At 45.9% G+C, this 27,489-nt stretch overlaps 1 protein-coding gene across 3 annotated transcripts in view; it reads left to right on the top strand.

Annotated features, from left to right (window-relative positions):
• Window positions 1-519: 519 nt before the first annotated feature.
• The window catches only part of PCDH7 (protocadherin 7), a 55,108-nt gene continuing 28,138 nt past the window's right edge, over window positions 520-27,489 (top strand). For all 3 annotated transcript variants that reach the window (XM_044296676.1, XM_044296685.1, XM_044296693.1), the window contains exon 1: window positions 520-4,468. In XM_044296676.1, coding sequence (XP_044152611.1) covers window positions 1,379-4,468 — 3,090 coding nt within the window. In that variant the 5' untranslated portion in view covers window positions 520-1,378. The remainder of the gene's footprint in view (window positions 4,469-27,489) is intronic.

Genomic DNA, 27,489 nt, shown 5'->3' with positions numbered 1-27,489 from the left:
ATCTATCTATTATCTATCTATCTATTTACCTGTCTATACAGTATTTATCTATCATCTATCTATTCATCCATGTCTCTATCTCCTATCTATTATCTATCATTCTACCTATTTACCTGTCTATACAGTATTTATCTATCATCTATCTATTCATCCATGTCTCTATCTCCTATCTATATTCTATCTATCTCCTATCTATTGTCTATCTATCTATCTATCTATCATTTATATATCTATCTATCTATCATCTATCTATATTCTATCTATCTCCTATCTATGTATCTATCACCTATGTTTTATCTATCTATCTATCTATCTATCTATCCATGTCTCTGTCTCATATCTTTTATCTATCTATACATCTATCACCTATATTTTATCTATCTCCTATGTATTGTCTATCTGTCTATGTTTCTATCTCACATGTGTCTGTACAGCCTTTCATTTCCTACTGTCTGTCTATTCAGGGGTCTGTCTATGCCATACAATGGAATGTGCAGCCCCCTTCCCATATACATTGAGTGCTCGGAGCTGTCTGCTCCAGCTCTACTACACCTGGCAGTAGCAGTAAGGAGTGAGTGCAGTGCTGGTCTGCTCCTGCCTTCCTCCCATGTATGACTGCTATCAGTGCTGCGTCAGGAGTGACTCCCAGCTCGCAGGCACTTTGGAGAAACTTACTGCTCCCCCTCCCTGCGCTGACCGCGCTGCCGGTCTCCTAGTCTCCGGCTGACCGCACACTGCCGCTCCGTGCCGCCTCCGGGGATGGGGACAGCACCCGACACCTGCGGCCGCCCAGCGTCGCATCCCCGGGAATGAAAGCGATCATCGCCCCGCAGACAGACTCGCTCCTCACCTCTGAACTGCAGGATCAAGTTCAGCTCTGGTTACCTGCATTGGGACAAGAAGGAGAAGAGGAGGAAGAAGAAGGGGGAGGAGAGTAAGGGGAGGGGAGAGACTCTGCAATATCATTTGTGAATCGTTCACAGGGCTGCAGATACATATTGCTAACACATGCAGAGCAAATGCAGGTAGCCCAGCACCAACTGCGGCTCCACCACTAACTCCACCATCTGCACCAGCTTCCATCCGAGAACTTTGCCGGATCACATCGGGATTTTACTGCCAGGATTTCTGCTTGTGTTGTTCCTGACATCATTCCTTCATTCAAGCATCCAGCCTATGGTGGAATACTACAAAACTGTGCTGGGGTCTGGAGCAGGAGGCACCAGCTGAGATCTTCCAGGTTCCTCCTCACCAGCTTCTCCCATTGAAAGTGCCCTGGACTGGAGGAGCAGAGCGCTATGAGAGGGTAACTCTGTGCCGGGGACAAGTCGGCTTGGTGGGATCTCAGCAGCTTTGGCAGACCAGCAGCTCTGGAGACATGAGGACTGTGTGGGGCTGCTGCCTGTTCTTGCTCAGGGTTGCTCTCACCCTGGCAGCCTCCAAGCAGCTGTTAAAGTACCGGCTGGCGGAGGAAGGACAGCCAGACATCAGGATCGGGAATGTGGCTTCAGACATCGGCATTGTCACCGGCTCCGGGGAGGTGACCTTCAGCCTGGAATCCGGCTCCGACTACTTCAAGATCGACAACATGACCGGGGAGCTGAGCACCACCGAGCGCCGGATAGACCGGGAGAAGCTGCCGCAGTGCCAGATGATCTTCGATGAGAACGAGTGCTTCATAGACTTCGAGGTGTCGGTGATCGGACCTTCTCAGAGCTGGGTGGAGTTGTTTGAGGGTCGGGTGGTCATCCTGGACATTAACGATAACACGCCGACCTTCCCTTCCCCGGTGCTCACCCTGACCGTGGAGGAGAACCGGCCGGTGGGGACCCTCTACCTGCTGCCCACCGCCACCGACAGGGACTTTGGCCGCAATGGGATCGAGCGCTATGAGTTGATCCAGGACGCCGGGGAGAGTTTGTTCGTGTCCGGCAGACGATCTGGTGGCCGGCTGGAGACTGGGGAGAGCGCCCTCTACCCGGGGAAAAGACGGATGGAGACGGACAGCAGGAGCAGCGTGTTCGAACTGCAGGTAGCGGACACGTCTGATGGGGAGAAGCAGCCTCAGCTGATCGTCAAGGGGGCTCTGGACCGGGAACAGAGGGACTCCTACGAGCTGACCCTGCGGGTGAGGGACGGGGGAGAGCAGCCGCGGTCCTCACAGTCCATCCTCAGGGTCCTCATCACCGATGTCAACGACAACAGCCCCCGCTTTGAGAAAAGCGTGTACGAAGCGGACCTAGCGGAGAACAGCGCGCCTGGCACCCCCATCCTGCAGCTGAAAGCCACCGACTACGACGTGGGGGTGAACGGGCAGATCGAGTACGTCTTCGGTGCGGCCACAGAGTCCGTCAGGAGGCTCCTCAGGCTGGACGAGAACTCGGGCTGGCTGAGCGTCCTGCATAGGATAGACCGGGAGGAGGTGAACCAGCTGAGGTTCACAGTCATGGCCCGAGACCGGGGACAGCCCCCCAAAAGTGACAAGGCCACCGTGGTCCTCAACATCAAGGATGAGAACGACAACGTGCCCCTGATAGACATCAGGAAGATCGGTCGCATCCCAGTCAAGGATGGCATGGCTAGTGTGGCTGAAGACGTCCTGGTGGACACCCCCATAGCTCTAGTCCAGGTGTCTGATAGGGACCAAGGGGAAAATGGAGTAGTGACCTGCACTGTGGTGGGAGATGTCCCCTTCCAGCTCAAGCCAGCCAGTGACAGTGAGGGGGACCAGAACAAGAAGAAGTATTTCTTGCACACTTCTGCCCCCTTGGACTATGAGAACATCAAGGAGTACAATGTCATTATAGTGGCTGTGGACTCTGGGAGCCCCAGTTTGTCCAGTAATAACTCCCTGCTGGTCAAAGTGGTGGACACTAATGACAACCCACCGGTGTTCGGCCAACCTGTAGTGGAGGTAGCCTTCCCTGAGAACAATGTGCCCGGGGAGAGGGTGGCCACTGTCCTGGCCACAGATGCAGATAGTGGTAAGAATGCAGAGATTGCCTATTCTTTGGAGCAGTCTGTGGCCGGGGTCTTCTCCATCCACCCAGACACAGGAGATATCACAGCCAATATAGTCCTGGACAGGGAGCAGATGGACAGGTATGAGTTTAAAGTTGTTGCCAAAGACAAGGGTCTGCCCGCCACTATGCAGGGCACTGCCACCGTTGTAGTGCAGGTAGCTGACAGGAATGACAATGACCCAAAATTTATGCAGGATGTCTTTAATTTCTATGTCAAGGAAAACTTACAACCCAACAGCCCAGTTGGGATGGTGACAGTGATGGATGCTGACAAAGGTCGCAATGCAGAGATGAGTTTATTCATAGAGGAAGATAATGGCATCTTTTCTATCGAGAACAACACTGGGACCATCTGTTCCACAATCTCATTTGATATGGAGCAACAAACCTCATACACCTTCAAAGTCAAAGCACTGGATGGCGGGGACCCTCCTAGGTCTGCTACTGCCACAGTGTCACTCTTTGTGATGGATGAGAATGACAATGCCCCCATCATCAACAGTCCCATCAATAGTTCTTATGCAGTTGTCTCCCCGTCCAGCGGTGTCAGGACAGTGGTTTCCACTGTGGTGGCCACTGACACAGACTCAGGTGTCAACGCAGATCTGAATTATAGCATTGTTGGAGGAAACCCCTTTAAACTCTTTGAAATCAACCCAGCCAGTGGAGTGATATCCCTGGTGGGCAAGCTGGCCTCAAAACACTATGGTCTACACAGGTTAGTGGTCCAGGTGAATGACAGTGGTCAACCATCCCAGTCCACCACTGCTTTAGTCCATGTGTTCATCAATGAGACTGTCTCCAATGCCTCAGTTGTTGATTCCCAAATTGCCAGAAGTTTGCACATCCCATTAAGCCAGGATATAGCCGGTGATCCCAGCTATGAAATGAGCAAGCAGAGACTTAGCATAGTGATTGGTGTGGTGGCTGGGATCATGACCGTCATACTGATCATTCTAGTGGTGGTCATGGCACGTTATTGTAGGGCCAAAAGTAAAAACGGCTATGAAGCTGGCAAGAAAGACCACGAGGACTTCTTCACGCCTCAACAGCATGACAAGTCTAAGAAACCCAAAAAAGACAAGAAAAACAAAAAAACAAAACAGCCATTGTATAGCAGCATAGTGACAGTGGAAGCTTCAAAGCCAAACGGGCAGAGATATGACAGTGTCAACGAGAAGCTGTCAGACAGCCCCAGCATGGGGAGATACAGAACTGTAAATGGAGGTCCTGGTAGTCCTGACCTAGCAAGGCATTACAAATCTAGTTCTCCACTTCCTACTGTGCAGCTTCATCCTCAGTCACCTACTGCTGGGAAAAAACACCAGGCTGTGCAAGATTTACCACCGGCCAACACTTTTGTGGGAGCTGGAGACAACATCTCAATTGGATCAGACCATTGTTCTGAGTACAGTTGTCAGACCAATAGCAAGTACAGCAAACAGGTAAGCTACGTCAATGGACAGTGCAATGACCCACACATCAGTGGAGTGACATGTATGGCTTTCACAGACTCAGTGTTTGGTCAGTGATTGTGAGACGGAACCTGGTGTGGGTCAGAAACAGAACCGGAGTGAATCCTTCCTTGTACCTCTGTGTAGCCTTCACTCTTGGTTTTAGCTCAATCACTGATCGAACGCGGACTGTGTGAAAGTGAGAGTGAAACACAACAGTCTGTACAGTTATTTATTTACAGGCTTATTGTATATTTATAAACACACGTATTGTATATGTTCATATTTATAAACACACATTTACTTATATGTCTGTTGCAGAGATGCCCAACCTGCGGCCCTCCAGCTTTTGCGAAACTACAACTCCCAGCATGTCAGGACGGCCTACAGCTTTTAGGGCAAGCTGGGTGTTGTAGTTTTGCAGCAGCTGGAGGGCGGCAGGATGAGCATCCCTGGTCTGTGGGGTATGTCCCTATTGATAGAACACGTCTTTATTTCTATGTCTATTGTATGTTCCTATTTCTAGAACACACATGTGTTTGCATCCTGTCTGTATGTGCTGTCCCTTTGGCGTGGTGCTCACATTTCGGCTGGTGTGCACTGCCCGATTTTGCATTTTACAGTCGCATGTACAAGTGAAAGCCATTTATCTAATGTTAATGCAGCATTTGGTTAGCTTGCTACTCTCCATCTGAACTCTGTCATCTCACTAGTCCTGAAAGCAGCGCCGCAGCCAATAGAATGGAACCCAGTGGTGACTTGCAAAGACTGGCAATAGCTCTGCAGGCTGATGCCACTAATGGAAAGGTCTGTGCTCAGCTATCTGATGGTGACATCATATCAGCCCCAGTTTTCATTAGATACGCGCTCTCAGGATGCTTATGAAAAGAAGTAGTTGCATCAGAAGTGGCGGATCTGCTTTCATGAGATTTGGAAGGGAACCAGTTAACCCCTTGTCTGTGCTTCCTGATGTGAATGGAGGAGCTTTAACGCTTTGTGGTGCTGTGGGTCCATTCCAAAAGAGTAGGTTGGACCCATGCTATCATTTGGGCCTATATAACATTCCTCAGTATTACCGCGGTATTTAACCCTTTGGTGTAGTAGGGCCCTATAGACGGGTTTGAATACTGTAGTTTCACCCTTTTTTTTTTTTTACCTTTTGTGATATGGGTACATCTAACGTATGGCATGTCAGTTTAACCCTTTGTTGGGCTGCTGACCAACACAAAATGATTTAACGCTTTTCCCCTGGCGTAGACTTGGTTTCCGGAACTGTTTATCAAAGCCTAGAGCTTGGTGGTACTTTAGCATATTGTCTCATGCAGTTCTCCTCGGCTTTCTTCAGTGGGCCATTATAGTCAGTGGTTGACCATGCAGCCAAGCTGGGCGGCAAATGCCGATGCCACTGTGTTCTAGCAATCGTCAGGGGGTCACATTGGTCAGACTCCCAACGGTTGGACTTGGTGATATATCCCAGATAAGTACCTACCAGTATCTATGCTGCAACTGCCACTTTAACTACCCTTAGTAGTGAAAAATATGTATTTTAACACTTGGTTGTAAGGTAGACCTGCTTACAATACCATATAATGACATATTTGACATATTCACTCTGTTAAGATATTTTCCTATATGCTGTAACATCATTGTGCAGGCAAGTCCAGTTCTGCAATCCATCTCCATCCTATGACAACTCTTGCCATACATCTTACCAGGACCCTTTCACATGGCACTTCCAGTATGGGACCGCCACCTCTCTGTAGCACTGCAAGGGTTAATGCTGTCTGTCTGATGGACTGTTATTCTTGGCGATTTGTATTACATTGTCCTGAAAGTCTATTCTTTCAGCCCTGGTAGTTGGTTCTAGGCTAGACATTTGTTTTTAGATCTGGCAGACAAAGGCGCACTTGGTATGCCGCATTAGTCTGTCAGAGACTGAGCCATGATGCAGAGGAGGACCGGGCTCCATACATTATCATGGTGTGTAATGTACATGGTACAGAGGAGGACCGGGCTCCATACATTATCATGGTGTGTAATGTACATGGTACAGAGGAGGACCGGGCTCCATACATTATCATGGTGTGTAATGTACATGGTACAGAGGAGGACCAGGCTCCATACATTATCATGGTGTGTAATGTACATGGTACAGAGGAGGACCAGGCTCCATACATTATCATGGTGTGTAATGTACATGGTGCAGAGGAGGACCGGGCTCCATACATTATCATGGTGTGTAATGTACATGGTACAGAGGAGGACCGGGCTCCATACATTATCATGGTGTGTAATGTACATGGTGCAGAGGAGGACCGGGCTCCATACATTATCATGGTGTGTAATGTACATGGTACAGAGGAGGACCGGGCTCCATACATTATCATGGTGTGTAATGTACATGGTACAGAGGAGGACCGGGCTCCATACATTGTCATGGTGTGTAATGTACATGGTACAGAGGAGGACCGGGCTCCATACATTATCATGGTGTGTAATGTACATGGTACAGAGGAGGACCGGGCTCCATACATTATCATGGTGTGTAATGTACATGGTACAGAGGAGGACCGGGCTCCATACATTGTCATGGTGTGTAATGTACATGGTACAGAGGAGGACCGGGCTCCATACATTATCATGGTGTGTAATGTACATGGTACAGAGGAGGACCGGGCTCCATACATTATCATGGTGTGTAATGTACATGGTGCAGAGGAGGACCGGGCTCCATACATTATCATGGTGTGTAATGTACATGGTACAGAGGAGGACCGGGCTCCATACATTATCATGGTGTGTAATGTACATGGTACAGAGGAGGACCAGGCTCCATACATTATCATGGTGTGTAATGTACATGGTACAGAGGAGGACCGGGCTCCATACATTATCATGGTGTGTAATGTACATGGTGCAGAGGAGGACCGGGCTCCATACATTATCATGGTGTGTAATGTACATGGTACAGAGGAGGACCGGGCTCCATACATTATCATGGTGTGTAATGTACATGGTACAGAGGAGGACCAAGCTCCATACATTATCATGGTGTGTAATGTACATGGTACAGAGGAGGACCGGGCTCCATACATTATCATGGTGTGTAATGTACATGGTACAGAGGAGGACCGGGCTCCATACATTATCATGGTGTGTAATGTACATGGTACAGAGGAGGACCAGGCTCCATACATTGTCATGGTGTGTAATGTACATGGTACAGAGGAGGACCGGGCTCCATACATTATCATGGTGTGTAATGTACATGGTACAGAGGAGGACCGGGCTCCATACATTATCATGGTGTGTAATGTACATGGTACAGAGGAGGACCGGGCTCCATACATTATCATGGTGTGTAATGTACATGGTACAGAGGAGGACCGGGCTCCATACATTATCATGGTGTGTAATGTACATGGTACAGAGGAGGACCGGGCTCCATACATTATCATGGTGTGTAATGTACATGGTACAGAGGAGGACCAGGCTCCATACATTATCATGGTGTGTAATGTACATGGTACAGAGGAGGACCGGGCTCCATACATTATCATGGTGTGTAATGTACATAGTACAGAGGAGGACCAGGCTCCATACATTATCATGGTGTGTAATGTACATGGTACAGAGGAGGACCGGGCTCCATACATTATCATGGTGTGTAATGTACATGGTACAGAGGAGGACCAAGCTCCATACATTATCATGGTGTGTAATGTACATGGTACAGAGGAGGACCGGGCTCCATACATTATCATGGTGTGTAATGTACATGGTACAGAGGAGGACCAAGCTCCATACATTATCATGGTGTGTAATGTACATGGTACAGAGGAGGACCGGGCTCCATACATTATCATGGTGTGTAATGTACATGGTACAGAGGAGGACCGGGCTCCATACATTATCATGGTGTGTAATGTACACGGTACAGAGGAGGACCAAGCTCCATACATTATCATGGTGTGTAATGTACATGGTACAGAGGAGGACCGGGCTCCATACATTATCATGGTGTGTAATGTACATGGTACAGAGGAGGACAAGGCTCCATACATTATCATGGTGTGTAATGTACATGGTACAGAGGAGGAACGGGCTCCATACATTATCATGGTGTGTAATGTACATGGTACAGAGGAGGACCAGGCTCCATACATTATCATGGTGTGTAATGTACATGGTACAGAGGAGGACCGGGCTCCATACATTATCATGGTGTGTAATGTACAAGGTACAGAGGAGGACCGGGCTCCATACATTATCATGGTGTGTAATGTACATGGTACAGAGGAGGACCGGGCTCCATACATTATCATGGTCTGTAATGTACATGGTACAGAGGAGGACCGGGCTCCATACATTATCATGGTGTGTAATGTACATGGTACAGAGGAGGACCGGGCTCCATACATTATCATGGTGTGTAATGTACATGGTACAGAGGAGGACCAGGCTCCATACATTATCATGGTGTGTAATGTACATGGTACAGAGGAGGACCAGGCTCCATACATTATCATGGTGTGTATTGTACATGGTACAGAGGAGGACCGGGCTCCATACATTATCATGGTGTGTAATGTACATGGTGCAGAGGAGGACCGGGCTCCATACATTATCATGGTGTGTAATGTACATGGTACAGAGGAGGACCAGGCTCCATACATTATCATGGTGTGTAATGTACATGGTACAGAGGAGGACCGGGCTCCATACATTATCATGGTCTGTAATGTACACGGTACAGAGGAGGACCAGGCTCCATACATTATCATGGTGTGTAATGTACACGGTACAGAGGAGGACCGGGCTCCATACATTATCATGGTGTGTAATGTACATGGTACAGAGGAGGACCGGGCTCCATACATTATCATGGTGTGTAATGTACATGGTACAGAGGAGGACCGGGCTCCATACATTATCATGGTGTGTAATGTACATGGTACAGAGGAGGACCGGGCTCCATACATTATCATGGTGTGTAATGTACATGGTACAGAGGAGGACCAGGCTCCATACATTATCATGGTGTGTAATGTACATGGTACAGAGGAGGACCGGGCTCCATACATTATCATGGTGTGTAATGTACATGGTACAGAGGAGGACCAGGCTCCATACATTATCATGGTGTGTAATGTACATGGTACAGAGGAGGACCAGGCTCCATACATTATCATGGTGTGTAATGTACACGGTACAGAGGAGGACCGGGCTCCATACATTATCATGGTGTGTAATGTACACGGTACAGAGGAGGACCGGGCTCCATACATTATCATGGTGTGTAATGTACATGGTACAGAGGAGGACCAGGCTCCATACATTGTCATGGTGTGTAATGTACATGGTACAGAGGAGGACCGGGCTCCATACATTATCATGGTGTGTAATGTACATGGTGCAGAGGAGGACCGGGCTCCATACATTATCATGGTGTGTAATGTACATGGTACAGAGGAGGACCGGGCTCCATACATTATCATGGTGTGTAATGTACATGGTGCAGAGGAGGACCGGGCTCCATACATTATCATGGTGTGTAATGTACATGGTACAGAGGAGGACCGGGCTCCATACATTATCATGGTGTGTAATGTACATGGTACAGAGGAGGACCAGGCTCCATACATTATCATGGTGTGTAATGTACATGGTACAGAGGAGGACCGGGCTCCATACATTATCATGGTGTGTAATGTACATAGTACAGAGGAGGACCAGGCTCCATACATTATCATGGTGTGTAATGTACATGGTACAGAGGAGGACCGGGCTCCATACATTATCATGGTGTGTAATGTACATGGTACAGAGGAGGACCAAGCTCCATACATTATCATGGTGTGTAATGTACATGGTACAGAGGAGGACCGGGCTCCATACATTATCATGGTGTGTAATGTACATGGTACAGAGGAGGACCGGGCTCCATACATTATCATGGTGTGTAATGTACATGGTGCAGAGGAGGACCGGGCTCCATACATTATCATGGTGTGTAATGTACATGGTACAGAGGAGGACCGGGCTCCATACATTATCATGGTGTGTAATGTACATGGTACAGAGGAGGACCAGGCTCCATACATTATCATGGTGTGTAATGTACATGGTACAGAGGAGGACCAGGCTCCATACATTGTCATGGTGTGTAATGTACATGGTACAGAGGAGGACCGGGCTCCATACATTATCATGGTGTGTATTGTACATGGTACAGAGGAGGACCGGGCTCCATACATTATCATGGTGTGTAATGTACATGGTACAGAGGAGGACCGGGCTCCATACATTATCATGGTGTGTATTGTACACGGTACAGAGGAGGACCGGGCTCCATACATTATCATGGTGTGTAATGTACACGGTACAGAGGAGGACCGGGCTCCATACATTATCATGGTGTGTAATGTACATGGTACAGAGGAGGACCGGGCTCCATACATTATCATGGTGTGTAATGTACACGGTGCAGAGGAGGACCGGGCTCCATACATTATCATGGTGTGTAATGTACATGGTACAGAGGAGGACCGGGCTCCATACATTATCATGGTGTGTAATGTACATGGTACAGAGGAGGACCGGGCTCCATACATTATCATGGTGTGTATTGTACACGGTACAGAGGAGGACCAAGCTCCATACATTATCATGGTGTGTAATGTACACGGTACAGAGGAGGACCGGGCTCCATACATTATCATGGTGTGTAATGTACACGGTACAGAGGAGGACCGGGCTCCATACATTATCATGGTGTGTAATGTACACGGTACAGAGGAGGACCGGGCTCCATACATTATCATGGTGTGTAATGTACATGGTGCAGAGGAGGACCGGGCTCCATACATTATCATGGTGTGTAATGTACATGGTACAGAGGAGGACCAGGTTCCATACATTGTCATGGTGTGTAATGTACATGGTACAGAGGAGGACCGGGCTCCATACATTATCATGGTGTGTAATGTACACGGTACAGAGGAGGACCGGGCTCCATACATTATCATGGTGTGTAATGTACATGGTACAGAGGAGGACCGGGCTCCATACATTGTCATGGTGTGTAATGTACATGGTACAGAGGAGGACCGGGCTCCATACATTATCATGGTGTGTAATGTACATGGTGCAGAGGAGGACCGGGCTCCATACATTATCATGGTGTGTAATGTACATGGTACAGAGGAGGACCGGGCTCCATACATTATCATGGTGTGTAATGTACATGGTACAGAGGAGGACCGGGCTCCATACATTGTCATGGTGTGTAATGTACATGGTACAGAGGAGGACCGGGCTCCATACATTATCATGGTGTGTAATGTACATGGTACAGAGGAGGACCAGGCTCCATACATTATCATGGTGTGTAATGTACATGGTACAGAGGAGGACCGGGCTCCATACATTATCATGGTGTGTAATGTACATAGTACAGAGGAGGACCAGGCTCCATACATTATCATGGTGTGTAATGTACATGGTACAGAGGAGGACCGGGCTCCATACATTATCATGGTGTGTAATGTACATGGTACAGAGGAGGACCAAGCTCCATACATTATCATGGTGTGTAATGTACATGGTACAGAGGAGGACCGGGCTCCATACATTATCATGGTGTGTAATGTACATGGTACAGAGGAGGACCGGGCTCCATACATTATCATGGTGTGTAATGTACATGGTACAGAGGAGGACCGGGCTCCATACATTATCATGGTGTGTAATGTACATGGTACAGAGGAGGACCGGGCTCCATACATTATCATGGTGTGTAATGTACATGGTACAGAGGAGGACCGGGCTCCATACATTGTCATGGTGTGTAATGTACATGGTACAGAGGAGGACCGGGCTCCATACATTATCATGGTGTGTAATGTACACGGTACAGAGGAGGACCGGGCTCCATACATTATCATGGTGTGTAATGTACATGGTACAGAGGAGGACCGGGCTCCATACATTATCATGGTGTGTAATGTACATGGTACAGAGGAGGACCGGGCTCCATACATTGTCATGGTGTATAATGTACATGGTACAGAGGAGGACCGGGCTCCATACATTATCATGGTGTGTAATGTACACGGTACAGAGGAGGACCGGGCTCCATACATTATCATGGTGTGTAATGTACATGGTACAGAGGAGGACCGGGCTCCATACATTATCATGGTGTGTAATGTACACGGTACAGAGGAGGACCGGGCTCCATACATTATCATGGTGTGTAATGTACATGGTACAGAGGAGGACCGGGCTCCATACATTATCATGGTGTGTAATGTACATGGTACAGAGGAGGACCGGGCTCCATACATTATCATGGTGTGTAATGTACATGGTACAGAGGAGGACCGGGCTCCATACATTATCATGGTGTGTAATGTACATGGTACAGAGGAGGACCAGGCTCCATACATTGTCATGGTGTGTAATGTACATGGTACAGAGGAGGACCGGGCTCCATACATTATCATGGTGTGTAATGTACATGGTACAGAGGAGGACCGGGCTCCATACATTATCATGGTGTGTAATGTACATGGTACAGAGGAGGACCAGGCTCCATACATTATCATGGTGTGTAATGTACATGGTACAGAGGAGGACCGGGCTCCATACATTATCATGGTGTGTAATGTACATGGTACAGAGGAGGACCGGGCTCCATACATTATCATGGTGTGTAATGTACACGGTACAGAGGAGGACCGGGCTCCATACATTATCATGGTGTGTAATGTACATGGTACAGAGGAGGACCGGGCTCCATACATTATCATGGTGTGTAATGTACACGGTACAGAGGAGGACCAGGCTCCATACATTATCATGGTGTGTAATGTACATGGTACAGAGGAGGACCAGGCTCCATACATTATCATGGTGTGTAATGTACATGGTACAGAGGAGGACCAGGCTCCATACATTATCATGGTGTGTAATGTACATGGTACAGAGGAGGACCGGGCTCCATACATTATCATGGTGTGTAATGTACATGATGCTGCCCATAGCGCTGAACATGTGACGCGCTTATTTCATATGTTTGCACACCCCCTCTGAAGTCTCCCCGGCTGCTGGAAGAAACTTTCTGCTCTGTGTCGGGCAGTGTTTATTTAGGTAATAAGCAGTCGTAGATCATCGTAACGAGCTCTGACTTGTGTTCTGGAAAGTTTATTTTCTCTCTGTTAATAATAGCAGAAGATTTTGCACATCTTTGTCTGATTATGCGTCATAGATACCTCCATGGGATGTGGAAACCCCTTATTCATCCCGACACATTGCAGCGATCTGAGCTTCATCCATTTAGGGTTTTATAATTCTCCCAGTCATATAGAAAAATCTACATTAACAGACTGGATAGAGACTAAGGGACTATCTATCTATCTATCTATCTATTATTTATTTATCTATCTATTATCTATTTATCGTCTCATATCTATCTGTCTATTTATCTATCAATCATTATCTATCGTAAGGGATGGTCTCTTTTCAGGGGGTCACACTCACAGATATCTCACCAGACAACGGATTTTCATGTCCAAACTGTGCATTTATTTTGGCACTCTTCTCATAAAGGATAGTCCAGTTATACATCACTGGGTGGGGTGAGGTTCCCGCACCGCCAACACTTAAAACACAAATAAACTCCTGCCCGTCTAGGCGCTACCTAAACACAATACGTCCCTACCTCACTCATAGAGCTCAGTTCACACATGGACAACATATGCGGCTTTCCTCAGCCAACATCAATACTGCAGCCTCCAGGCTGTGGCAACTCCAGTACCTTTTGGGGATTCGGGAAGTGTTGCCCAGTAGTCCTCCAGACGCTGGGCATGCAACCCTCGTTCTCTAGGTGTCGCTAGATCCTCCAAACCTCAGGCTATTCAAAGCCTTGTGGCCCCTCAGTCCTCCTGACTGAGACCACACACAGAGCCTCTGCTTCACAGAACAGTCTCGCTCTCCCTCCCCAGACTGACCTACTCTGAGGCGCTTTATGCCAGCCTGATTATAGCAGGCCTCACCTGCGATCACCTCAGGTAGAAAGGAAAACCCGTACTGGAAGGTACTGGAAGGGTGTGGACTGGGAACTCCCTCTACCAAGCCACCAGTCCTAGTAAAGTCCAGCCCAGAAAATGTATACAAAAATGTCTCAGCAAACTATGCTTTGCTGAGACTACTGCGACTCTCTGGATTTTATCTGTCTCACCCATCTGAGGTACCTGAAGTGGGACAACACACCTTCCAGCACATTCACATTACCACACTATCTATCTATCTATCTATCTATCTATCTATCTATCTATCTATCTATCTATCTATCTATCTATTATCTATCTATCTATCTATCTATCTCTCTAATATCTATCTATCTATCTATCTATCTATCATTTATCTATTATCTGTCTATCTATCTATCTATTATTTATCTATCTATCTATTATTTATCTATCTATCTATCTATCTATCTATCATCTTGTACAGTAGATGGAGCTGCCATGTCTATAGTGTATTCCCTGGTCTCAGTATATTGAATCTAGAGGAATGCCGGCTGAATTAATAGGCACATATAGACTTACATGGGGCCCTGACCTGCATGGTAGCGGTGGAAGCTGATACCTACAGCCATTAGTGTAATTAGACGAAGTAAGTGATACATCTTATTGACCACGATATCAGGGGTCAGGAAAATCGTTTCCATTGCCAAAACTGTGTATCCGAGGCTGTTACACAAATATCAGTAAAAGAATACACCTGTGCAATCTGAGCTGGGAATATTCGGTGTCCCCCGGCCGCCCAGTACGGTGGGTGCTCACCTACACGCACATTGCAGTGTCCTTAACGATTTACTTGTGATGTTGGGTTCATTCAAATGTAGCAGATCTGAACTCGTCTTGAATTGCAGATGTAGCAGGCCGGTATTTGCCGGACACTATGTTAAACCACAAAACATCCTACTATTATGAAGCTTGGTTACATGTTGCAAATTCAGCTCTGCTACATCCTAAACTGCTACCAGACTTTGCACACACCAAGCAGATATGTTCCCTATCCTATATATATTTTTTACCCTGTAGCATATGCTCAGCTATGACTGCCGTGTAATTAGGACACCAGTAGATCCACAGAACTCCATTGTGCTAATACCCTCGCATTCCATTCATCCTTGTCCAATAACATATCACAACCTCTAACCCCTAATTGGAGCAAAGGGAGAACCTTCCTGACACAGACACACATGTAGGGATGATGCGTAACCCTTAAAATTCAATTTGTTGACTTTTACCTTCTTTTTGTACCCCTGACCCTCATTATTATGCTCCCACACGAACAGGGAGCGCTAATGAACAGAATCCCATGGGGAATGTGGGCTCGGCGTCAGGGCTGGTTGGAGAATTATACATGACTTAGATGGAAAAGGTCTGCAGCCCCCAGACGGGTGGTGGGTTCTCTAGACAGGGAAATATTGACCCCGTCCTCTTAGTGCGCAGCAGAGATGGAATGATGAAACAGTGAGTGATCTTAATGCTTCATGCGATTATTAAGCAAGCAGGAAACATACAGAGTCAGGACCAAATGCCTTTTGTCAGTTCATATGTTATATTAATGTGCGCGGTCTTAGGGTTCTGTTATTTCGTGATGCATATGGTTTCTACCTGCACGGATATGTTTCGCAGCCAAATGAACCATACAGTTCAGCCCAGGATACGTGTCCGCAGTGAGAATATACTCAAAAAACATGAAATGCTACCCATGAAAGGGGACCTCGCAGTAATGGATGCTGGTATTGCTCATGCAGTAGCCATCCTGCAGTTAAATTCTGTGTTTTCCCATTCCTCTGTTATTCCTCCCAGAAATGTACGACTATATTGACATCTCAGTATTCCCATGTTCTCAGGATCTGTTCCCACTCACGTTGAAAGTGTCAGTGCTGATTAGTCAATCTCAGGTTGCGTATACAAAGGTGACACCCAGTTCTCAATGAGCCATAGTACTTACTAATAATGCCTTTCCAGGAGGAATAACAGAAGAACAGCAGAGCTCTAAGAAAAGATGTCATAGAAGAAATGTTTTATGGATTGTAAAATAGAGATGTCAGGGGAGCTGACAGATATAAAGGGATTGTCACAAGAGGGTTGGCAGTTCTAAGGGCTTTTCTTGGTTTCCGGCACAGTCCCATTCACTTGAATTGGTCGGACTGACATGCAATACCAGTGACCACGTATGGACAAATGGCGCAGTCCCATTAACCATGATTAAAGGGGTTCTCCGGGAATTAAGAAAATGAAAACACTTAACTATTACTTTATTATAAATATATTCCCAAATGCCTTTCATTACTTCTAATGCCTTGTTTGTCTAGGGAGCAATCATCCAGGGGAAATAAAATGGCCACCGTCCTATTAGTACAGACAAAACCGGTCCTAATCACACAGCAGGACAAGTTACTTCAGGACACTGAGCTAAAGAGCTGCCTCCTCCTCCTCTCTGCTCTACTTGTGATCCTGAATACAGCTGATAAGATCTTCAGCTTAATCTCTGTAGGAATGGAGTTCATGAGGAGACATGAAGTACAGAGAGGACGGACAGGACAGACTGTGGTAATGGAGGCTGCATGCAAGTGCTGCTGCTCATTAGCCACATCTCACCTTCCTCTCATGTCTCCTCATGAACTCAATTCCTTCAGAGATTCAGCTGAAGATCTGAAGATCATCTATATTCTGGATCATAATCCCTGACAAGCAGGGCAGAGAGGAGGATGAGGCAGCTCTTTGGGCTACTTTCACACTAGCGGCAGGACAGATCCGACAGGCTGTTCACCCTGTCGGATCCGTCCTGCTGCTATTCCGCCGTGCCGCCGGACCGCCGCTCTATCCCCATTGACTATAATGGGGACGGAAGCGGAGCTCCGGCGCAGCACGGCAGTTTCGCAGTGAGAGGCCGCAGGACTAAAAAGTCGGACATGCAGTACTTTTAGTCCGGCGACCTTTCGCCGTGCTGCGCCGGAGTTCCAACCCCGTCCCCAATATAGTCAATGGGGACGGTCCAGCGGCACGGCGAAATAGCGGCAGGAAGTATCCGACACGGTGAACAGCCTGTCGGATCCGTCCTGCCGTTAGTGTGAAAGTAGCCTTAGCTTAGTTTTCTGAAGTAACATGTCCTGCTGTGCGATTAGGACAGGTTTTGTGTGTTCTAATAGTATGGCAGCCATTTTATTTCTCCTAACGATTGCTCCCTAGGCTGAATGAAAGGCATTTGGGAATATATTTATAATAAAGAAATATTTGAGCATTTTCTGTCATTATATTTTCTTATTTCCCTGAGAACCCCTTTAACTATGAAGAACCTAAGCAGAAGTTCCTGGTCCCACCAGACGTCTGGAAGTTCTTTACAGTGAGGATGAGGATGTAATTCTCTTTGATGATATTAAGTTACCATTTGAGGGTTATATGTAAACTTGGCGCTAATGTACTGTGCTTTAGACCGCCGAGCAGAGTGTTTGATCAGCATTTTAGCAAGTGGAATAGGCAGAAGCATCTAATTGGTTGCTATGGGTTTTGCTTATCTGCACTTTGGTGGTAAGTAGCATCCTTGTTGGACTTGCCTCATATTCTGTACCGTGTAGAATATTGTTTGCCTCTGCGCGTAGCTATTCCTCAAGTGTCGGCCCAGGCCATGAATATTTCACTTTGTTAATTTGGATAGTCTCATATTCAGAGGAAGGGATGAGTGTTCGGTTTTCTATCCTTCTATAGCCATAGATCACATTTTTCTCATTTTCGTAATCCCAGTAAGTATATAACAGCTAAATGGGATTTTGGAGCTGAAAGAATCCAGACCAGTAATAGTATCTTTCTGTGTCAGCCTGCTCCCCCATGACATCACGGCTCCAGCATGTGGGCCTCGTAGACCAAACTACATCGGCGTATTTAGCTTTAGCATTGGGTGGTCTAGGCCTGTATAATGCAACCATACCATGAACGTGTCTTCAGTACATGGCAGGATAATGTCCTCCAGCTGGAAAGCCTCCACGTGTGTCAGGTCTGCGAGAGCACGGCGGGAGGAAATATATTGTCTACCTTCTGCGTTTGACCATCATGGGGTCCTGTGACCATATAGCAGCACCAGCCTGAGCTATATTGCAGTATTATATTATTTGTATGGGCTGGTGGTTTCCCCAGTACAGTTGGGTGGTTGAAATGGGAACACTTTCAGAGTTGCGTTCACGTAGTGCTTCTGTTGCTGTTACCTGGGACTCTTAGGATACGTTCTCACTTGCGTCGTTAATTCTGGTATTGAGAGGATCTCAATTTCGGAATTAAACGGATCCGTTTTGATTTTGTGCGTCAGCATGCATCCGTTCAGTTAGGATGCAGTTGTGTGAAATCAAAACAGAAAAAAAAACGGATCCGTCACTAAATACATTAAAAGTCAATGGGTGACGGATCTGGTTTTGTAGGCTCCAAAAAAAAAAACGGATCTGTCACCATTGACATTGTTTTCAGTGCCAGATCCGTTTTTTTTTCCCGTTTTGATTTCCGGATCCATTTAATTCCGGTATTTTTTCTGTTTTTATGACCAGACACAAAACCGCAGCTTGTCAGGTCACAAAAAGGAATGCTGCCGGAGCAGAGGACATCCTGATGCATCCTGAACGGATCTCTTTCCATTCAGAATGGATGAGGAGTAAACGGAAAAGGTTTCCGGTATTGAGATTGTCTGCCGCAAGTGTGAAAGTAGCCTTCACACGTCCACAGTGCATTGCGGATCCGCAATACACCCGGCCGGCACCCTCATAGAAATGCCTATATATGCGGACAAGAATAGGACATGTTCTATTTTTTTTCCAGAGCCGTGGACCGGAAGATCGGTGGCGCACTCCGGAAATGCGGATGCGTACAGCACACTTTGTGCTGTCCGCATCCATTCCTGCCCCATAGAGACTGAATGGGTCCGCACCCTGCGGAACGAATGCGGACCCATTATTGCGGACGTGCGAATGGAGCCTTATAGTGACTATGCCTCAGTAATTGCTCTTACGTGGGAGGCTTATGGTGACTTGTACGACAATTTTCCAGTATATGAACTCGTGTTGTACTTTGGAAAGCGAAAGCTTTATATTTCGGTCTTTAAAGGGATTAGCCGCGTTAATAAGCTGAAGCTTAAAGGGTTGATCCATCTCATACACTGGGAAGAGGGGGGGGGGGGCATATCTCTAGGATGGAGCCCGCAAAGTGGAGGAGAGTGAACCACGCATGCGCGGCTGCCCGTACATTCATTCATATGGGACTGCAGCCACTTGGCTATTTCCGTCATCCCCATAGAAACGAATGGAGCAGTTGCCGCACTTGCGCGGTGCACTTCCCATTCATTTCTATGGGAATTCCGAAAATACCCGAGTGCACTGCTTGGCTATTTTTCCATAAAAATGAATGGTCGGCGGCCACGGATGTGTGGTCCCCTCTCCTTTACATTGCGGGTTCCGTTCTAGAGATAGGTGCGGGTTCCAGAGGTGAGGAAATCTGTTGGGAAAACTGGCAGTAAGTGTTCCAATTTCCTGCAGCGCCACCACTGGGGAAATGGAGCATTACACGGGTTCCCACATAACTCAGTGGGATATCCAGGTCATGTATGGACATCCCAGGTCCTCCAGAGGGAAAGATGCTCTTTGTAGCCACTTTCTGCTCTGACTTAGGCCTCATGCTCACGACTGTTATTTTGGTCCCCGTCTGAGCCGCAGTTTTGGCGGCTCGGATGAGGACCCATTCTCTTCAGTGGGGCCGCAAAAGATGCGGATAGCACTCCGTGTGCTGTCTGCATCCGTTGCTCCGTTCCGTGGTCCGCAAAAAAAAGATAGCCTGTCCTATTCTTGTCTGTTTTGCGGACAAGAATAGGCAGTTATAACAATGGCTGTCCATGCCGTTCCGCAAATTGCAGACCGCAAAACACACAACGGTCGTGTGCATGAGGCCTAATAGACTGGTTTGTGTAGGATCCCACTCTTCTGACGCTGAATTTTTTCGAACAGAGTCTTTAAAAATATTATTTTTTTAACTGCCCAACCCAGACTTGTAGGTGTGGGTCATTGCGCGGAATGTGCATAAATCACTTTCCAAGTACACAAGGTATTCTCATGTCCTTCACGTATCGTGATGCCCAGCTGTGCACATGTCACATATATATATCCGTGATGGGAATAAGAGCAGTGACGATAGGATCTGAAGAAACGGAATGGGTTAATAGCTTAGTGCGCCTTCAGAGAGCAGATAAAAGCCCAGACTTTACAGCCGTCATCACCTGGAGGATTGTCCGCAACAATTCTCTCCCCAATAAATGTTATGTCGCTAACTGCTGGGAGGTTGCGCCGTTTACTGCCTCTCCGCCACGTCTTGCTCTACGTTGCTTCTGGATCTGGTTAATCCGTTATTGTTTTATATGTCAGAGCCATAAAGGGAGGATTTCCCCTGCGCTGGAGGCAGCGGGAGAGTTACAGCTGTCATTGTGGCTTCTGTTTGGAGGCCTAGTGTGACATCTTGTGCATGACAGGTAGTGTCAGCCTCCTGTAATACTCGGCTCCATGGCTGCCCTGGAAGGCGAAAGGGGACCAGGAGACATCATTGTAACAATGTTCTCAGAGGAGGAGCGGGGTTCGCTTTATTGAGGACAAATGTATCTTTGTATCTCCTTTGTTTTTCTAAAGTAACTCATTTTGTAGAAGTGAAATACATGTTTTGTTGCAAGTATTATGCAGGTAGATAGATATGACAATGGATGGATATGAGGTGGATAGATAGATAAATAGATAGACAGAATATAGATAGATAGATAAAGTGGATAGATAGATAGATAGAATATAGATAGATAGATAGATAGATAGAATATAGATAGATAGATAGATAGATAAAATATAGATAGATAGATAGAATATAGATAGATAATACATGGATGGATAGATAGATAGATAGATAGATAGATAGATAGATAATACATGGATAGATAGATAGATAGATAGATAGATCGATAGATAATACATGGATGGATAGATAGATAGAAGATAGATAGATAGATAATAGATAGATAATACATGGATGGATAGATAGATAGATAGATAGATAGATAGATAGATAGATAATAGATAGATAGAATATAGATAGATAGAATATAGATAGATAGATAGATAGATAGATAGATAATACATGGATGGATAGATAGATAGATAGATAGATGGAAGATAGATAGATAGATAGATAAGTGGATAGATAGATAGATAAAGTGGATAGATAGATAGATAAAGTGGATAGATAGATAGATAGATAGATAAAGTGGATAGATAGATAGATAAAGTGGATAGATAGATAGATAGATAGATAGATAGATAGATAGATAAAGTGGATAGATAGATAGATATGACAATGGATGGATGGATAGATAGATAGATAGATAATAGAATATAGATAGATAGATAGATAGAATATAGATAGATAGATAATACATGGATGGATAGATAGATAGATAATAGATAGAATATAGATACATGGATAGATAGATAATTATGAGATAGATAGAATATAGATAGATAGACATCTTTTAATTTCAGCTATCTAACTGGCTAGTCAAAAGATTTGGCTTAGGTAATGTGATACACCATCCATCCCAACTTATATGTCAATGCGGAATTTTTTTGTTGCAAAACCTTATGATTTACAAACTATCCTCCGGCATTATGTGTATGTGTTCTGTGTGTGGTGGTGGTGGGGGGGTTAACATAAAATTAATAGGAAATGACAAAAGTAATTTGTTAATTTAAAGGGGTTCTGCAGTTTGTTTTAACTGATGATCTAACCTGAGGATAGATCATCAGCGCCTGACCGGCGGGGGCCCGACACCCGAGACCCCCGCCGATCAGCTGTTTGAGAAGGAAGCAGTGCTACAGGAGAGTCGCGGCCTTCTCACTGTTTACCGCTGGCCCAGTGACATCACGACTAGTATCACTGGCCTGGGCGGGGCTAAGCTCTGTTCACTTGAATGGAGCTTAGCCGCGCCCAGGCCAGGTGATACTAGTCATGACATCACTGGGCCGGCGGTAAACAGCGAGAAGGCCGCGGTGCTGCTGGAGCGCTGCTGCCTTCTCAAACAGCTGATCGGCAGAAGTCCCGGGTGGCAGGACCCCCGCTGATCAGATGCTGATGATCTATACAGAGGATAGATCATCAGTTTAAACAAACTGCAGAACCCCTTTAATTGAAAAATAATGAGTATCTTTCTAGATCTTATAGTAAAAATAAGGTGTGAGGCCACCCGGCGATAGCTCATGTTGCCGTCTCTGGACAGGAGAACCTGTTGCTTATCTTCTCCTTTTCTCACCCTACTTTCCATACCAGGTGCCTTGATGATACAGTGACCTTTGGGTTGGTTTGGTAACATTGAGGAGCCTGGAGAAAGAGCTTCTTTCTGCCCATGGGAATAGACAATGTCTTCTGTAGGGGCTACCTCTGTGCTACCAAGTCCTCCTCTCCGGACACGTCTATTTTAGTAACTACTTGCATTCCCGATGTGATAACAACTCTTCAGCTCTGCTTATTCCTCCTGTACAGTTGAGTGTAACCATTCCCCATGTCATAGGGTTGTGTCCCTGCCCACCCCATTACTGATGGCACTGACTGAACCGTATCAGACTGTGCAGGGACACATCCCCAACTGGCAACACCCAGTTGGCATTTTATGCATAAACTTCTAGAAGGAATAATAGAGGAAAGGCACACCATAGAGTCATAAGAATACATGCTCCAGAATTGCCGCAGTGATTTAGGGACTCGTTCACATGACCGTATGGCTTTTTTGGTGTTTTACGACCGTTTTTAACAGATCCGTTTTTCGTTTCGGTCGTGTTTCCGGTTCCTTTCCGTATTTCTGTTCTTTCTGCCCATGGGCATATACAGTATACAGTAATTACATAGAAAAAATGGGCTGGGCATACATTTTTTAAATAGATGGTTCCGCAAAAACTGAACAGATACGGAAGACATACAGAGTACATTCCATATGTGTTCCGTTTTTTTTGCGGACCCATTGACTTGAATAGGGCCACGGAACGTGATTTGCAGGCAATAATAGGACATGTTCTATCTTTGTACGTAACGGAAATACAGAACTGTATACGGAACGCTAAAAACATTCATGTGAACGAGCCCTTACTAAAACAGACATGTCAGGAGTGGTCACGGGTTTAAAGTAATTACTTATTTTACGTTCAATGAATTTTCTATTATATATAAAATAGAAAATATTGATTTTAATAGTTTTTTGTTATTATCTCTGTACTTGTGAATCCTTGGTCGCAGCACTTTTCTCGTTGTCTTGTAGTTTCTTTTTGACTTTTGAACGTCTCGTGCTCTCAGAATAATATCTAATCAGGACCACGTTGAGCAGAGATACAACATTGTCTGGTGTTGATAAGGCTTTCATATCCTGCGATGCTATCCTCTACCTGCATTAACTAATTGCCTTTGTGGGAGATACGGCCTCTCCGTTTGTTTCATTTAAGACATTTTTTAGATTTTGTTCTCTCTTTGTCTGTATCTCGTACATTACACGTCTGAGGGGACATAAAGCACATTTGAGACAATAATCCTATAGAAAATGTCAGTGTTTTATTCAAGTTGCCAAAATAGAGTCTTCTTTAGAATAAAATAATTCAATTTAAAGGGGTTTCCGAGTGTTTAATATTGATAGCCTATCCTGAGGATCGATAGGGATCTGCCCCCTGCCCCCCAGCTGTCGCGGAGGCTGCAGCACTCCGGTGAGCACCGCGGCCTCCTAGTAGCTTACCAGTGCCGTACATTGCATAGTGGCTGTGTTTGGTATTGCAGCTCAGCTCCATTCACCTTAAATGGGACTGAGCTGCCCCTAAGCCGTGTGACCGATGAAGGCGTAGCCTACCTATACCTTTGCCAACCCTAGGCTAGTCATATGCAATGTTCTGCCACTCCAACTTTTATCACGGGGCGAAGCTTGAATATTAGGTTAAAGATGTAATAGATTGAAGCAGTTCATTCATGGTTTGTTTGGTTGAAGGTAACATCTCTGTACGCAGCCTGGTCAATTTGGGCCTGAATGGGGTAGATGACAGGTACTTGCTCCTCTCACATTAAGAATTCTCTCTGTGATATGTTAGTACTATAATGTTGTATCAGAACACTGACCATTGCCTTTGGATAGCCTCACTTAGGCCTGCAGAAGCTTTTGAAGAAGGCCAGGACTGAGGGCATAGGTAAAGTAGGCAGCTGTCTAGGGCATGAAAAATGCTTTATCTACATCACGACAGATGCTGTTCCTGTGTAGCTGAGGATGACATGACTTTATATACATATACTACATGTATGTAATACATGCAAACATAACATGCATGCTCAGCAGGAGTCAAAGATGCATACTACTGGGTGGATGGGGACTAACAGCTGTCAGCTGAATGACTGGGTGTCCCACCATTATGCCCATGCTGCGGAGACATCTCCAGATCAATAGAAGATGGTGGCAGTGACAGGACTACATTAGTAACAAAGACCTTGCGTTTCATAGGAAGCCTCATGATTACCACATCTAGATGTGCTCATACTTCACCCCAGTGGTTAGCCTGAGACCACATTGAATAGGCACTGTAGTCTGTTCAGATCTCTGGGAATGTACAGTGGCCTTTAAATTCGGTAATGTAATATATTAGATTTTAATACCAGTGAAAAAGTTACTTTAGATCCAAGTTTTTTGTCTAAGGGGCTTTCAGAGTCTTTTCTACTGATGACTCATCTTCCGGATAGGTCATCAGTATCTGATCGGTGGGAGTCTGACACCTAGGACCGGTCAGCTGTTTGAGGAGGCAGCGGTGCTCTCAGTAGCGCCGCAGCCTTCTCCCTGCTCACCAAGCACAGCGCCGTACATTGTATAGCGGCCAGTACCTGGCATTTACTTCAATGGGGCTGAGCTGTGCCTAGACCGCGGGACCAATGAACGTGATGTCACTTGGCCTAGGGAAAGCAGAGAGAAGGCCATGGCTGTCAAACAGCTGATCGGCTGGTGTCCCAGGGGTTGGACCTCCATCAATCAGTAACTGATGACTTATTCAGAGGATAGGGCATCAGTAGGAAAGTCTTGGAAAACCCCTTTCAAGAGCTTCTCATGACACTCGTAGCCTTTCTTTACAATCTATCCATTTATTTTCATCCATTCCATTTGCAAAGAACTTCAGTGGGTATGTACACTGAGGTGCTTCATGGCTGATTGATTACCACCACACTACGTTTCTAGAGGACACCCCCCCCCCTTCCTCACACATGAAGGTGGCGGTGTGTCTTCCTAAAATGTAGCTTGATGAGGTAACAACAGCCATGAGGCACCTCGGTGTACGTACCCACTGAAGTTCTTTTCAAATGGAATGGATGAAACGCTACAAATGTTGTGAGAAGCTCTTTAATTAGAAGAAAAATTTAGATCTGACCGGCATTTTTCACATGTGGATATTGCAAGCTTTGTGAGCTTGAACCGGGTGGCTAGTACATATTGTATGACCGAGTGCACATTACATAAGCGATTGTGGTATAACTTATTTTGTCATTATTAGTATAAAACATGACATTTCACAGTATTTCTGGTCATTGATAGATAAAATGTTCTCTTTATAAACAAAATGTTTGTGTCAAATTTATCTGGACTTGTTCCATAGTCAGAGACTCATGGCGTCATCACGTGCTTATCTGTTCAGGGGACATATGTGTACCGTGAGAGTTATTCACCAACCATCTGGGTAAAATCACAGACACGTCAGTGATGGAGAAGAAGAGATATGAAGTACTAGTTAGCAAAGGATGCAAGTGAAGGCAATATTATATGTAAGAAGCCAATTAGATACGTCTTAGAACCAGCAGGATATTTTGCACTGCATCGGTTTTAGATAAAGCTTAATGCACAGAAGCTTCATATATCTCCATGTGCCGCCATGGGGTGCTCTGTGTGGCACCACATTACTGAAATATTCTCCACTACAAGCAGTGTACTTTTGTGTGCATCTACAATGCATTCAGAAAGTCTTCAGACCCTTTCACTTTTTCACATTTTGTAATGTTGCACTAAAATAATAATAATAAAAAAATGGTTTTTTCCTCATTCTGCACTCAATACTCCATAATAAAAGAGTAAATAGACATAAGTATTCAGACCCTTAGAGCTTAGTTGAAGCACCTTTGGCAGCAATGACATCCTCCAGTCTTCTTGGGTATGATGCCACAAGGTTTGCACAGCTGGATTTTCGGCCATTCTTCTCTGCAGATCAAGCTTTGTCAGGTTGGATGAGGACCATCAGTGGACAGCCATTTTCAGGTCTCTCCAGAGTTGTTTGAGTGGACTCAAGTCAGGGCTCTGGCTGGACCACTCAAGGAGATTCACAGAGTTGTCCCTAAGCCACTCCTGTGTTGTTGTGGCTGTGTGCTTAGGGTCATTGTCTTGTCAGTTGGTAACGCTTCGGCCCAGTCTGAGGCCCAGAGCACTCTGGATAAAGTTTTCATTAAGAATGTCTCTCGATATTGCTCCATTCTGATTTCCCTCAACCCTGACCAGCCTCTGAAAAAACACCCTCATGGTATTAGGCGGTGCCTGGTTTCCTGCAGACATGATGCTTAGACTTGAGAAAGTTCAGTCTTGGTTTAATCAAACCAGAGAATCTTGTTTCTCACAGTTTGAGAGTCCTTTAGGTGCTTTTTGTTTGCAAACTCCAGATGGGCTTTCATGTGTGTTTTACTGAGGAGAGGCTTCTTTCTGGCCACTCTGTCATAAAGCCCAGATTGATGGAGCACTGCAGTGATGGTTGACCTTCTAGAAGTTTCTCCCATCTGCACACAGGATCTTTAAAGCTCTGCTGGGGGTCCATTGGGTTCTTGATCACCTCTCTTTTCAAGGCTTTTCTCCAGTGGGGCAGCCAGCTTTAGGAA

Source organism: Bufo gargarizans, chromosome 1, assembly GCF_014858855.1.
Source record: "Bufo gargarizans isolate SCDJY-AF-19 chromosome 1, ASM1485885v1, whole genome shotgun sequence".
Lineage (NCBI taxonomy): Eukaryota > Metazoa > Chordata > Amphibia > Anura > Bufonidae > Bufo > Bufo gargarizans.
The sequence above is the reverse complement of the archived record's forward strand: the minus strand, read 5'-3'. Positions and strand labels throughout refer to the sequence as shown.